Here is a 12,949-nt window from a genome sequence, read left to right on the forward strand (position 1 = left end):
TTCAATCAAAGAAACAGGGTCCTAAACTCTCAGGACTCTCATCACATGGTGTGAACAGAGGATGTCGAACGGAGAGCAGGAGACACACACCCTCACGGTGCTACACACACACTGCATCATCCACACACACTGCATCACACACACACACTGCATCACACACACAGCACTACACAGACTCAAACACACACACACGGGGCTCCACGCAGAAACACATTCACACACACACACATTCCCGACGCTCAACACACACACACACACCACATTCCCGAGGCTCAACACACACACACACACATTCCCGAGGCTCAACACACACACACACACACATTCCCGAGGGCTCCACACACACACACTCACGGTGCTAAGCTTGCTGGACGTGATGATGATCCTCCGTTCGTGGAGCATGCTGGCGTACAGCTGCAGCATGTTGTTGACGTCCACTGCTACAAAGTACTCTGTCAGGTTCCTCTGGGGGAGAGACAGAACAATCGCCGTCACAAGCCTTCCTGCAGAACACGTCCAGTACCACAAACAGTAACACACACACAAGAACACGCTTCACTTGCATGTTCCTGAAAGTGGAGAAGTATTGTGATGTATTTTGGTAACACGGTACTCATCCAGCAACACATACAGTAACTCGCACATTCAGTGATGAATAAGGTATTAGATCCATGAATACGCTTCCCTTACACATGAATACATGCATGTTCCTGAGAGCGAGGAACTCTTTGTGCTATGACATTTGCCGACCAGGTGCTAATTTATGACACATGTTTATGGAGGTCAGCCTCAGGGTCAGAACGGGCCTACAGAAACTCTCCCATTTAGTGGAAAACGCGACATCAATCATTCCTTTATGCGATAACACTATCAGAACCGAGCCGTCATGGGTACAGGAAACACAAGTGTGGCTTGTAGCTATAAGCTCGGTGGATAGAGCATTTTACAATTTGACAAGGTCACAGGTTGAAATCCTGCCCCTCCAAAACCCCCCCACACCCCCCAGAGGGGTAAGAGCTGTGTGTGTGTGTGTGTGTGTGTGTGTGTGTGTGTGTGTGTGTGTGTGTGTGTGTGCGCTCGTGTTCTTGCGCTATGACACAGCAGGCAGTGAAGGAGACAGGCTGGTCGTAGTGAGAAGACTTGAGAGGCTGAAAGACTCACGCTCTCTGGGATGGTGGGAAGGCCGTTCACGTCAGGGGCGATGAAGTACGAGTGCTGTGGAAACACACAACGCAGATGGGGGGAGTTACTGACATAGCATAGATAGAAATAGAGAGATATATATAGAGAGAGGGAGACACGGAGAGAGAGAGAGAAAGAGAGAGAGAGAGAGAGAGAGAGAGAGAGAGAGAGAGAGAGAGAGACAGGGAGAGACAGGGAGAGACAGGGAGGGAGACACAGGGAGAGAGAGAGAGAGAGAGAGAGAGGGAGACACAGGGAGAGAGAGAGAGAGAGAGACAGGGAGGGAGACACATGGAGAGAGAGAGGGAGACACAGGGAGAGAGAGAGAGAGAGGGAGGGAGACACATGGAGAGAGAGAGAGAGAGAGAGAGAGAGAGAGAGAGAGAGAGAGAGAGGGAGGGAGACACATGGAGAGAGAGAGAGAGAGAGAGAGAGAGAGAGAGAGAGAGAGAGAGAGAGAGAGAGAGAGAGAGAGAGAGAGAGAGAGAGAGAGAGGAGGGAGAGAGAGAGAGACAGGGAGGGAGGGAGGGAGACACAGGGAGGGAGGGAGACACAGGGAGAGAGAGAGACACAGGGAGAGAGAGAGAGAGAGAGAGAGAGAGAGAGAGAGAGAGAGAGAGAGAGAGAGAGAGAGAGAGAGACAGAGACAGAGAGAGACAGACAGACTGCATTGCACAGTTCCAGAAGGTTCCATCTGTTGGTACCTGCTAAAAAGTTAGTTCATACGATACCACTGCAACAGTTACTGTTCACACATATTCTCTCGGTGTTGTAAGACTAGTTGATAACGTGTTAGTTGTGCAGTTACAGGTTTGTACAATATCAAGGAATGCAAACCAACAGTTAGACACACCACCCGTTTACACACTCACACACCAAATCAACCCCAGTGTTGTTCCACCATCAAGAAAATACACCGCCACCTGAGAAAGTAGATCCAATCACAGGCAACAATAACACTACACCCACACACATTCACCTGAGAGAATACGTCTGGCACTCCTCCAGGTCTGAAACTCACGTAGTGAACAGTTGTGTTTTCTTGCATGCTCACAATACCCTTAAAGCTAATCTAAAGACAGCATGGTGAGAAGCCTTTACTAAATCACTTTCTAGATAAAACTGACGAATAAATAATATTATTTCTAACCTTAAATACTAAACATTAACAACTCATGTCATGGCAGATACGCCTCCGAGTAGCAGCCGTTGTTCTAGTATCGTCTAGTCACGACTCCAGTGGCTTACGCTGAAGGAGATTTGTTAGCAGCTACTTTCAGGAACCGTGTCCTTGACTGCCGTCTCCACTGTTGCTGTGGAGACGAGCCCTCTATGACACGGCGCGATCATCATCATCAACATCATCATGCAAACGATGCGCGTTCCCTAAACTCCACTCCGACAGTCCTAGGCCTGCACACTCTGCTAGCCTCCTCCTTTCTCCACGTTTTTTTACCATGTTTGTATGAGAACATGAAATGTGGGTTAACGGGATTGGCTTCAAGGAGATTTCTTGAGCACAATTGCATTTTCTTTTAACATAACCCCCCCCCCCCCCCCCAAAAAAAAAAAATGAAAAAGGAGAGAGCCTGGTGATCAGAGCCGGGAAAGAGCAGCGTGGAGCGACATGAATCATTTACAAGGTTTGATTGTTTTCCAGAAAAGAAGAAACAAGACACCAAAGGCCCAGGATAGTTTTTTTTTTTATATTAAGAGATAGCGGAGCCTTATTTGGTCAAATTGGACAGCTTCTGCTCCCATGCGATTAGTGCAGCGGTATTCTTTTTTATTTATGATTTTCACCACCACCTCTCCCTCTCCCCTCTCTCTCTCGTCCACTCACTCTTCTCCACTCACCAGCTCTTGACTGTGTGGATCTCTCTTTACTTGCCCAGTGGCAATATGCAACGTCTCATTCTTGCCGTGAAAAAGGAGAGAGCAAAACAGGGTTCACACTTGAAAGGGGACAATGTTTTTTTTTGTTTTCTTTCTTTCTTTTCCTAGGCTGCGAAGATGAAACTAAAAGATATCTATTTTTTAGGGATATTCTGATTCATCAATTAAATATCAAACGGCAATTTTTTCCAGAAAACAGTTGAAACGATCACCGCTGCTCCAAGGCGCTCCTCAACGAGACTTTGAGTTCAAAGATAGCTTTATACACCAGATAAAAACAACATCGAATACTCTCACAGACCCATTGATATTACAATTACTAACCTATAAAGCAGAGTATGGATGACTTAACCTTCATCAAACTGATTTAATATATGCGAAAACTTGTAGATCTAGACCAGCATCGTATAACACAGCTCCTCTCGTTGACTTGAATGAGGACCGGGTGGTCATTAAAGAACAGAACAGACTTGCCAAGCGCTGACAAAGAAAGCAAATTAAATAACTGAATGAATGGGAACAGAACGGATGCCACTGAAACATTTCACTCTCCCGCATGTCAGTGTGTGTTATGGCAAAGGAATGAACTCAAATGGAGTGTTATATTTGGGTTGTAACACACTGGGAGATAATGTCAGCCTAACTCAAACACTGGCTTGGCTCTGACCGACACATGGCTGTTAAGACATTTCAACCCTTTGATAAGCTGGAGACATGATGAGTTGTGAAAGCAGCCATTAGGTTGAAAGATGCCCAGCCTCCTCTTATCACAGGAGACCTGTTAAACCCACTTGTGTTTCTAAACACACCTCCTCCGCCCTTGTGTCCCCTGTACACACGCACACACGCGCGTATACCTACCACGCTCAGGTTGACGGGGGTGAAGGGCTTTGGCACGGGCAGGTCGTAGAGAGAGTTCAGCATATCGTTCAAGTCGTTTTCCTGAAGAGAGAAAAAGAGAGACAGAAACCCCCGTTAGCGCCGGCGCGACCGAGGAGGAGAGGAGCCGGCGCTGGGCCGGAGGGGGGGCAGGGGCTGCTGGGTAAAGGCCCTGCCGCCAGATGGGTGGGGGGGGGGCGACCCCAACGCCAGGCCGGGAGGCCCGCGCCGAACGAGCGACAGAGAGGTTTAGGAGACGGCGCTGCCGCTTATTACCCCACCCGTGATTTACGGCGTCCGCGGTCCTGCGGTAATTAAGCACCGCCCCCCCCCCCTTCCCTCCACCACGCTCCGCAGAACAGACGCCAGGATCACACGCCACCTTTTACGAGCCCTCTGGACAAGAGCGGGTGTGTGTTTCCTGTGGGCAGGCTGTCTGGGAGCGTTTCGGAGGACAGGAGAAGTGAGCCTCTAGAACCGTCGTTGAAAAGTGAACTTTTTATATGTCTAGGAAGGATGTTTCCACAGAGGAGTGATATTACTGTTTGTGTGACAGAAAGAGAGAGAGAGAGTGAGAGAGAGAGAGAGAGGGAGGTGGAGAGAAAGAGGGAGAGAGGAAGGGAGGTGAAGAGAAACTGAAAGAGAGGAAGGGAGGTGGGGAGAGAGGGAGACTGAAAGAGAGGGAGGTGGGGAGAGAGAGAGAGAAGACGGGAGGTGGAGAGAGTGTGCAATCGAAGAGCTCCTGCCACGGAGAGCCTCAATGCTCACACGCATGGTCAGTAACACAGCCCAGGGAAACACTCCATTTACCCCCTCGCCCCAACCGTCATCGCCCTCGTCTTCCCTCGTCTGTCAACATCCCTCTCTCGCTCGCAACGGCAGAGTAAATATAAACCGAATCATGCACACCAACACTTCAGTCATCCAGGATCCACTCTACCTCCCAGCACACACTCACACCAAACCACAAACAACTACATCTATTTCGTTTTAATGCAGAAATCTTTTTTCCTCAAATTTTTTTAATAAATTTATTACACAATCTCAACCAACAACAAGCAAAACCTTTACTCAAATGCAGTGTTGTAGCCAAGCAACGGGACCTGAGCCTCATGCTGAATGTTTAAAAGAGGCTACCGAGGCAAATGACTGTCAGAGCTCTGATTGGTTGAAGTGTGGCTTGACTGAGTGAGTCGAAGGGTTATTTTAATAAATAAAATATGTCTGGGTGTGTTTCCTTTTGGCCTCTCTCACCCTACCTGAGGATTTTGTGTGTGTGTGTGTGTGCACACGCTTGCTGTGTGTGTGTGTGTGAGCCTGTGTGTGTGCGTGTGTGCAAAGGAGCTCTACATAGCAACACATTGGTAGCTGTGGCCCCTGCTTTGTCCCTCCACAGACTGAGTGTGTGTGTGTGCATTGTCCGTGCTCGGTCCATCTTCCTCCTTGCAGACAGAGCCGAGACACCACTGCATCACACTAAAGCTGTTCTCTTCCTCACAGTGTGGAAAATATATTTCCCTTTTTCTTCTCTACAGGGGTAAGATCTTAGCTGTGTGTGTGTCTGTGTCTGTGTCTGTGTGTGTGCATACTGTTTGTTTTCCAGTAAACCATCAAGGACAGACTTGCGGTTTCAGATCAGCATTTGGTCTGTGATACGTCAGCGCCGCTGTGCTAACAAGGCGAGCCAAGTCAGCCTCTCACAACATAACAGCAACGACAACAAACAGACGCACAACACTGATGCCGCACAACACACCACAGCCCAGGCAGATGCGGTACACACACGCCCGGCATCCGAGTCTCCAGCGCACACACACACACACACACACAGCAGCTGAAGAAAAACCGTGTCTAGGAGGAGGTTAGGCTTACCTGGTGTTTTGTTAAGTAGTCTGCCAGCGTGTTTAGCAGCTTGTAGTAGATTTCAAACCAGGGAAGATAGCTGCAAGGGTTAGCAAGAGAGAGGCATCAAAACGCATGCATTTACATTGAATGATTCAGTCATTTGAGTTCTCATGTTTATCATCACTCGGCAATACAGGATAATTAGTTGGTTATGGACAGAGCAGCATCAAAAATGGGATTCAGATTTACTTGGCCACACTGGATCTACATGTGTAGTTACCAGAAATGTGTACGAGACCAGTATAATCACAACGAACACACAACAATAACACACAGTGCCATACATCAAGAACATCGACATGACATATTTCTTTATTTGAGGGGCGATATGAAAACACAAACACAACACGGTTTACAACGTGTCGTTAGCACAGCCCCATGCACACTGCTTTCGTTAGCACAGACCAACATGATCCAGAGCCCAATTATGACATTCTCCATTCTAAGAGCACATTCTAAGAACACATGGCATTCTACGCATTCCTGCCATGTCAGTGGGCAAGGGCAGCACACACAAAACACACCCAAAAAAAAGTGATGAATTTAGTTCAACAAAACATGAATGGGCCCCCGGTGTTTGTGGTAACCAAGGACGGATGCAAGAGTTTAGAAATCTTCGGCTCCCAGATGCACAAGGCTAGCCAAGACACTGTACCAAAAACACAGATCTCTTCTCCTCCTCAATATGTTCAAGTACATTCCTTTCGCATCTCGCCTTAACTAATTATACTGTTGCCAAATTTCATTAATTAATTAACAACCTAAAAATAATTTATACTGTCATGTTTGTTTTTTACGGTAATTGCGAAGTACACCTACCCATAAGCGAGAAGCACCTGCAAACATGGCTCTCTTTATAAGGTTGACATATTCTTGGCCAAGTTGAGTTGGTTTAGAGGTGGACGCAAGCCAATATTTTTGTTTTTTCATAGAGCTTAGTTCATTTACAATGTTACACAATAAAATGTTGTAAAACTACAATTTAAAATTGTAGTGTGGTACCGAAGTGAGTTATTTATTTTGAAGATGTGGTTTTTCAGATATCTTTAAAAACGGTTTTCAACGTAGTTAATTGGGCTCAGTTTAAAATTAACATGAACTGCGGAAAAATTATCCTAAATTGTTGTTTTTTGTCTTCCTGATTGAAGGAGCTTAAATAAATTATGAAACTTTAGATTGAACGAATTAAAAAAGGCCTTGCATTTATTCCCTTATATTAGGAACTAGGAAAACACTTCCAAACACAAATGATTGCGAATGATTATGGAACACACACACACAAAAAAAAGAAGAAGAATTTATAATCTACATACATGAATACAAATATGACAACTGATCATTGTGATTCACAGGAGAACTCTGACAGGGGAGAGAGAAGGCTTATTTGCCAGTGAACTCTTGAGCTTTGACAGAAAAAGATATGCTGGGAAGTTCTCAGTGCATGGTTCACTGCTTGCTCTGCAGACTGGAATTAACAGACAACAAGAAAAACAATAATGCACATTTTCATATCGCTAAATCCGCAAAGGGCCAATGACATGCCGGTTCCCGGAGAAGTGCAGCGAAGCGGACCAATCAGAGGGCCCGAGTGACCATTAGCCTGAAACAATCAGCTTCTTAACATGCCAATATTTTGACGTCCGGGTGAAGATTCACCGTAATCAGGTCACCCACTCTCAAGCCAAACGAAACATGCGTGTGTTAACTACAAAATTCACATGATGACCAGACATCAAAGAAAACGTAAAGACCTATTTAAATCTCTCAAACGAACATTACATACATATGTAACATCAGAATGTATTCCCATGCATCTCTGAGGAAGTTGAATCATTTAACAAGTTGAAAGACAACCTAACTTCAACAGTGTTGTATGATGTATATTATTATAATTATTTGTATTATTATTAACAGGTCTTAGGCAACAAAGCAGAGTCATGGTGTATCTCCTTTGTTTACAGTGCGAGGCTCCTGGAAGTTAATCCTCCATTCTTCACTAGTGAAGGGTATTTAAACAGGGCCTGTCAGACAGACTGGCCAGGCTTCACAGCTCTCACACCCCTTTGACTCCTAAATCATAGTGATGCCCATCTTTTGTTTTAGACACGAAGAAATAATTTTCGCAAGAGAAGCGAACCAAGACTTAGTAAAAACGCCCCGTGAGGATTCTTTGCTTTGGCGCACCAAAACGGCATAGCACGTTATTGTGTAAATGAGGAAAAGAACGGGAAGGAATGTCTCTGTTCAGATAAAACACGTTTAAATTTTTTTTTTAAAGCTGCAAGTCCTCCTGCTCTTCGGAGTCTACGGAACCTGGTGTGTTTGTGCTTCACAAATCCTCTGATAGAGAGACATCCATCACGGCGATGACTGTGCGTGGGAGCCCTGCACACACTCTGGCCGTTTTAAACACACGTCCTCTCAAAGTGCTGTGAACTAGGAGAGTTAACCAGCTAATCTCCGGGCCCACTCACAGGCCCTCTGCCTCCTCCACCCCGAGCCACAACACCACCCAGAAGGCTCATCTCAACAGATCCAAACAATATCCATTTAAAATAAACTTCCTCGGCTGAAGAAGCTCTAAACTTGTGAAACTTTATAGGGGCGGGGGGGGGGGGGAGACCATTAGTTTAAAAGAAAGAAAAAAAAAGTCACAATCGAAAGCAGAAAAAAATAACCCAACTGGAGGTTTTAGAGCATTCGGTTACATCTTTCTACTTCTATGAGATTCTTTGACGAAGAACTCAATTAGCGACGGTTTCTGCGTGCCGCGCTGTAACAGCGCACATTAAGCAGCGGCGTTCCTCAGTGGCCCACTCCGTGGGCGCCTTTAACGGCTTCTTGCCATTTACTTCCATAAAGTACCCTTTGGGTGTTAAGCGAGACACTGTTATTCCAACTCCACGGACGGGTCTTAAATCTCCCTCAAGGATCAGGCCCCTCGCTACAAGTCAACTTGCACCTTGTAGCCGGCCTCGTTGCGAGATTTGATTACATCTTTACTTTCCCAGGTCAGAGGTTAAGCACAGGGAAGGAAATGTCCTCTGGCGAACCACTAAGTGTCCACTAACGGGAGCGAAGCCGTCACTAAAACACAATCCCCAAGTCCCAGCCATCAAATAAAACGAAGGAAACCACCCTTTTCATCTCCCGAGTCTCTTAGATGTTCGACTGGCTATTCCTCCCCCCCCCCCCGCTCCCATATGTGAGGGAATGATCAGGAAGGAGGAGACAGGGGGGGATGAAGGTGTAAAATAGAAACCATTCTGCTTTTAAAGAGGTTTCGCCTGGAGGGAGCGCGTCCTTTTCGTGCAGCCGCAAGGCTGCAGCCGCAAGACTACAAAGAGCTGTCCGTGTAAAACTGTCCAACTCATTAAGGTGACTTCCTCCTGTAAGCATAGGTGACAATTTTATGGTCCCAGCACTTCAACAACCACAGGGACACAAACTGTTTTAATTACCTTTGTTTTGTGTCAGAGGTGTGTAGATTAAATGAAGGTGCAGAGGTTTTTACGTGTGTTTCGTGTAATCCATACAAGCAAAATACACATTGATAGATATTATGTTAATGTTAATGTTATTTCAAGTTTAGACAAATTAGATTTTTTTTTTGTCACTTCCATTGTTTCATAGCTAATTTGTCGCATAAGGAACATGTTCGAAAAACAATCATATTTTGAACCCGGTCTTTTTGTTCTCTGATTTTATGATGTCGTTTTTGTAGCCTGTTTGTACTTAAATAACATTAAATACAGTCGAATTATTCATTAATCTTGGCTAAAATATGGATGTATTTTGTTTTATATATATTTCTAATAATAGCTTCTCTTCACATTGAAGTTACTTAAGAGAAAATCAGACCACAAAAACAAAGAACTGGGAAGTATTTAAAACACAAACACACACACACAAAAAAAAACTTTCTATACATTTCTTATTATGAATGGAGTAAGCCATGCAAACTACTCAGAATGCATAATGAATTTTATACATCATATGTCAAATGAATTAGCATGTCGAACTCAGAGAGAGGGACAGCGAAGCCTCAGCTAATTGGCAGCGCAGATTCATGCATAATTATGGGAAGAAGCGTCTTTGCCGTGCCAGTAGCTGAATAACGAGGAAAATAGAGAGAGAGAGGGAGGAAAAAGAAGAAGGGAAAACAAAGGACCATCGAGGCTGGCCTGGAAGGGTGGGAGGAGGGGAGGAGGAGGGGAGGAGGGGGAGGAGGAGGGGAGGAGGAGGGGAGGGACACACAACAGCAGCTCATCAAGTTAAAGACAAAACAGCGTTTGTCCATCAACACCACAGCATCGCCAGCACACACAGGTTTACTACACTGCATTCACCTTTCAACACTGTATTTTGTTTCCCTAGGCGCTGTATGTCATTTATGTAAATATACACTTACAAAAAAATTGTGTGTATGTATGATACTTTTTACACTGTAACTAATAACTTATCTTGGCTCATTGTGTAGATAGAAATCCAAAAGCAATATTTTCAATATGACATTTAATTTTGGTTTATACATCAAAATAAAGAATATTAATAGATTAAAATAAATGACATGGTAATGAAACCATGTGAGGTTTGTGTGTGTGTGTGTGTGTGTGTGTGTGTGTGTGTGTGTGTGTGTGTGTGTGTGTGTGTGTGTGTGTGTGTGTGTGTGTGTGAGCGTGTGTGTGAGAGAGTTTGAATGTGTGAGTGTGAGTGTGTGTGTGTGTGTGTTACCTGAGCAGACAGATGCAGATCCGGCATCCTGAGGTGAGTCGGCAGAAGCCAAACCTCTGCTTGCTGTCGATGTCCGTCAGCACAAACGTGAAGTTCTGACCCACCTGGTTCTGGGAAACCCTGGGAGAACACACACACACAAACAGGCACCGGTGGACAGGTTATTACAGAAAAAAGCCAATTTCAAAAGAGCCAACAATTACTTGTTGTTAACTCTTTGTGCGTCAACTGAATATGTCGGTTTCTACAATAGTACATGACCCCACAGAAAAGTGTGATTCCAGACGCCATGACGCCCCCCCTGCTCCACCCCAGAAAAGTTTACCCAAATTACACATCAACAACAAAAAACGTACAAAGGACCCATTCAGCAAACAGAAGCTGCTGATATACGCGGGTTACACGGAATTCAATTGCAAACTCTCAGATGTTGGTAGTGGGAGGAAATGAGGTATCAACCATGCAGCCCCAGGAGGAGGTATCACCACTAGATGGCAGCAACTAAGCTTGTGAAGACTTCTACCCTGGAACTACCTACCCCCTGCCAGTTCTCTATACAATAGGACTTTTCACATGACATTTTCCATGTTGAAAAATACCCCCCAACCCCTATAAATTCATCCACAAGGGGGTTGCTATCTAAACCTGACCAACATCGAGCCTAAAGAGTTCTCCAGTCCACCAAGTCAACATGGCAGAAGATAACACAATTCAGAATAAGGGCGCGTACACACACACACACGGTTACACTAACCCTAAACCCCAACAGTTTCTACCAGCTCCCAGGGTTGAGTTTTAGCTGGTGGGCTCCCATGTGTTTATGTGCAACATGGAACCATCGTGTGGAACTCACATGGAACTCACCCGCTTTACCTGTTCACACGTGTGACTGTTTGTTAGGGGGAGGGAGGGTGTGTATGTGTGTCTTTGTGTGTGTATATGTATGTATGTATGTATGTATGTGTGTGTGTGTGTGTGTGTGTCTTGGCAAGGCACACAGCTATAAACAGAGCGCAGGAGGAAGAAGCTGTACCTTTCCACGTCGAAGGGGAAGCAGAACTTGGGCACCGTCTGCAGCATTCCTGAGGAGAGAGAGGGAGGACAGGGAGAGAGAGAGAGAGAGAGAGAGAGAGTGAGAGAGAGAGAGAGAGAGAGAGAGAGAGAGAGAGAGAGAGAGAGAGAGAGAGAGAGAGAGAGATGAGAGAGAGAGAGAGATGAGGAGAGAGAGAGATGAGAGAGAGAGAGGAGAGAGAGGAGAGAGAGGGGGGAGAGAGGGGGCAAAGGGAGGGAGGCAGGGAGGGAGGCAGGGAGGGAGCAGGGAGGGATGGCAGGAGAGAGAGGGGGGGAGAGAGGGAGAGAGAGAGAGGGGAGAGATGGAGAGGGGAGAGAGAGGCAGGGAGGAGAGGCAGGGAGGGAGAGAGGGAGAGAGAAGGTTTAGAGAAACAAATACGCAACAACCCTGAGGGGGGGGGGGGCAAGGGCCTTCTTCAGATTCCACCCTCCCACACACCGATCACACACACTACACCACACACACGGAATATACTCAAGGCACACACACACATACAAGTAAACCACATGCAATCCTTGAGATAGGATCCATGAGTCTGACAAGTGATCTACACAAACCGTCAATCAAAATTAACACACAATTTATCGACCAATCCTCACTGTTTAAGTGGACGGAATCAGCCTATTTACCAGCGACGGAGAAGGCGGGTCATCAAACCCACAGATTAATATATTAGTAATAATTTAATTCATTGATTATCAGGGACTGGAGAGGGCTGGAGGGATGAGGGGAGGGAGGTTTGAGGGGAGGGAGGGATGAGGGGAGGGAGGTTTGAGGGGGAGGGAGGGATGAGGGAGGGAGAGATGATGGGAGGGAGGGATGAGGGGAGGGAGAGATGAGGGGAGGGAGGGATGAGGGGAGGGAGGGATGAGGGGAGGGAGGGAGGGGGAGGAAAGAGAGACTAGTGGTGGCAGATTGCTGTGACAATGGGCTAAAGCAGCTCTGCAGAGCTTCAAGGGGCGGGGGTGGAGGGGGGGGGGGGGAGTCTTTAAGGCTTTTACCTCCCAACACCATCCCCTGTGGGGCTGTGGTGGGGGGCAGGGGGGGGGCCGGGGAGCCAGAGGCAGTTTGAGGGAGGAAGGGTCCTGAGGGGCCCCCCCCACCCACCAGCGACATATGGGTTTAGACAGAGAGCAGAGCAGGAGCTGAGCACCATATGGGTCAGCCTGGCCAGCCACGGAGCCTGAGCAAGCCTGGGCCTGGGTCTGGGAGCCGCTGGGGCCTCGCGGTGGGGAACCACCACTGATCACACACACACACTTCTCGTGATCCCAACACACA

The 12,949-nt window shown here is 46.6% G+C and overlaps 1 protein-coding gene across 1 annotated transcript; it reads right to left on the reverse strand.

The window, feature by feature from the left end:
- Positions 1 to 344: 344 nt before the first annotated feature.
- LOC134015767 (DENN domain-containing protein 1B-like) lies at positions 345 to 11,676 on the reverse strand (the record flags this gene model as incomplete). The annotated part of the gene is made up of 6 exons (XM_062455311.1): positions 11,630 to 11,676; positions 10,597 to 10,716; positions 5,830 to 5,899; positions 3,940 to 4,020; positions 1,162 to 1,215; positions 345 to 465 (listed from the first exon to the last, which is right to left on the reverse strand). Coding segments are annotated over exons 1-6 (493 nt in total), but the record flags the coding sequence as incomplete, so codon positions are not given.
- Positions 11,677 to 12,949: the final 1,273 nt, after the last annotated feature.

This window comes from Osmerus eperlanus, unplaced genomic scaffold (assembly GCF_963692335.1).
Source record: "Osmerus eperlanus unplaced genomic scaffold, fOsmEpe2.1 SCAFFOLD_772, whole genome shotgun sequence".
In the NCBI taxonomy this organism is placed as follows: Eukaryota; Metazoa; Chordata; class Actinopteri; order Osmeriformes; family Osmeridae; genus Osmerus; species Osmerus eperlanus.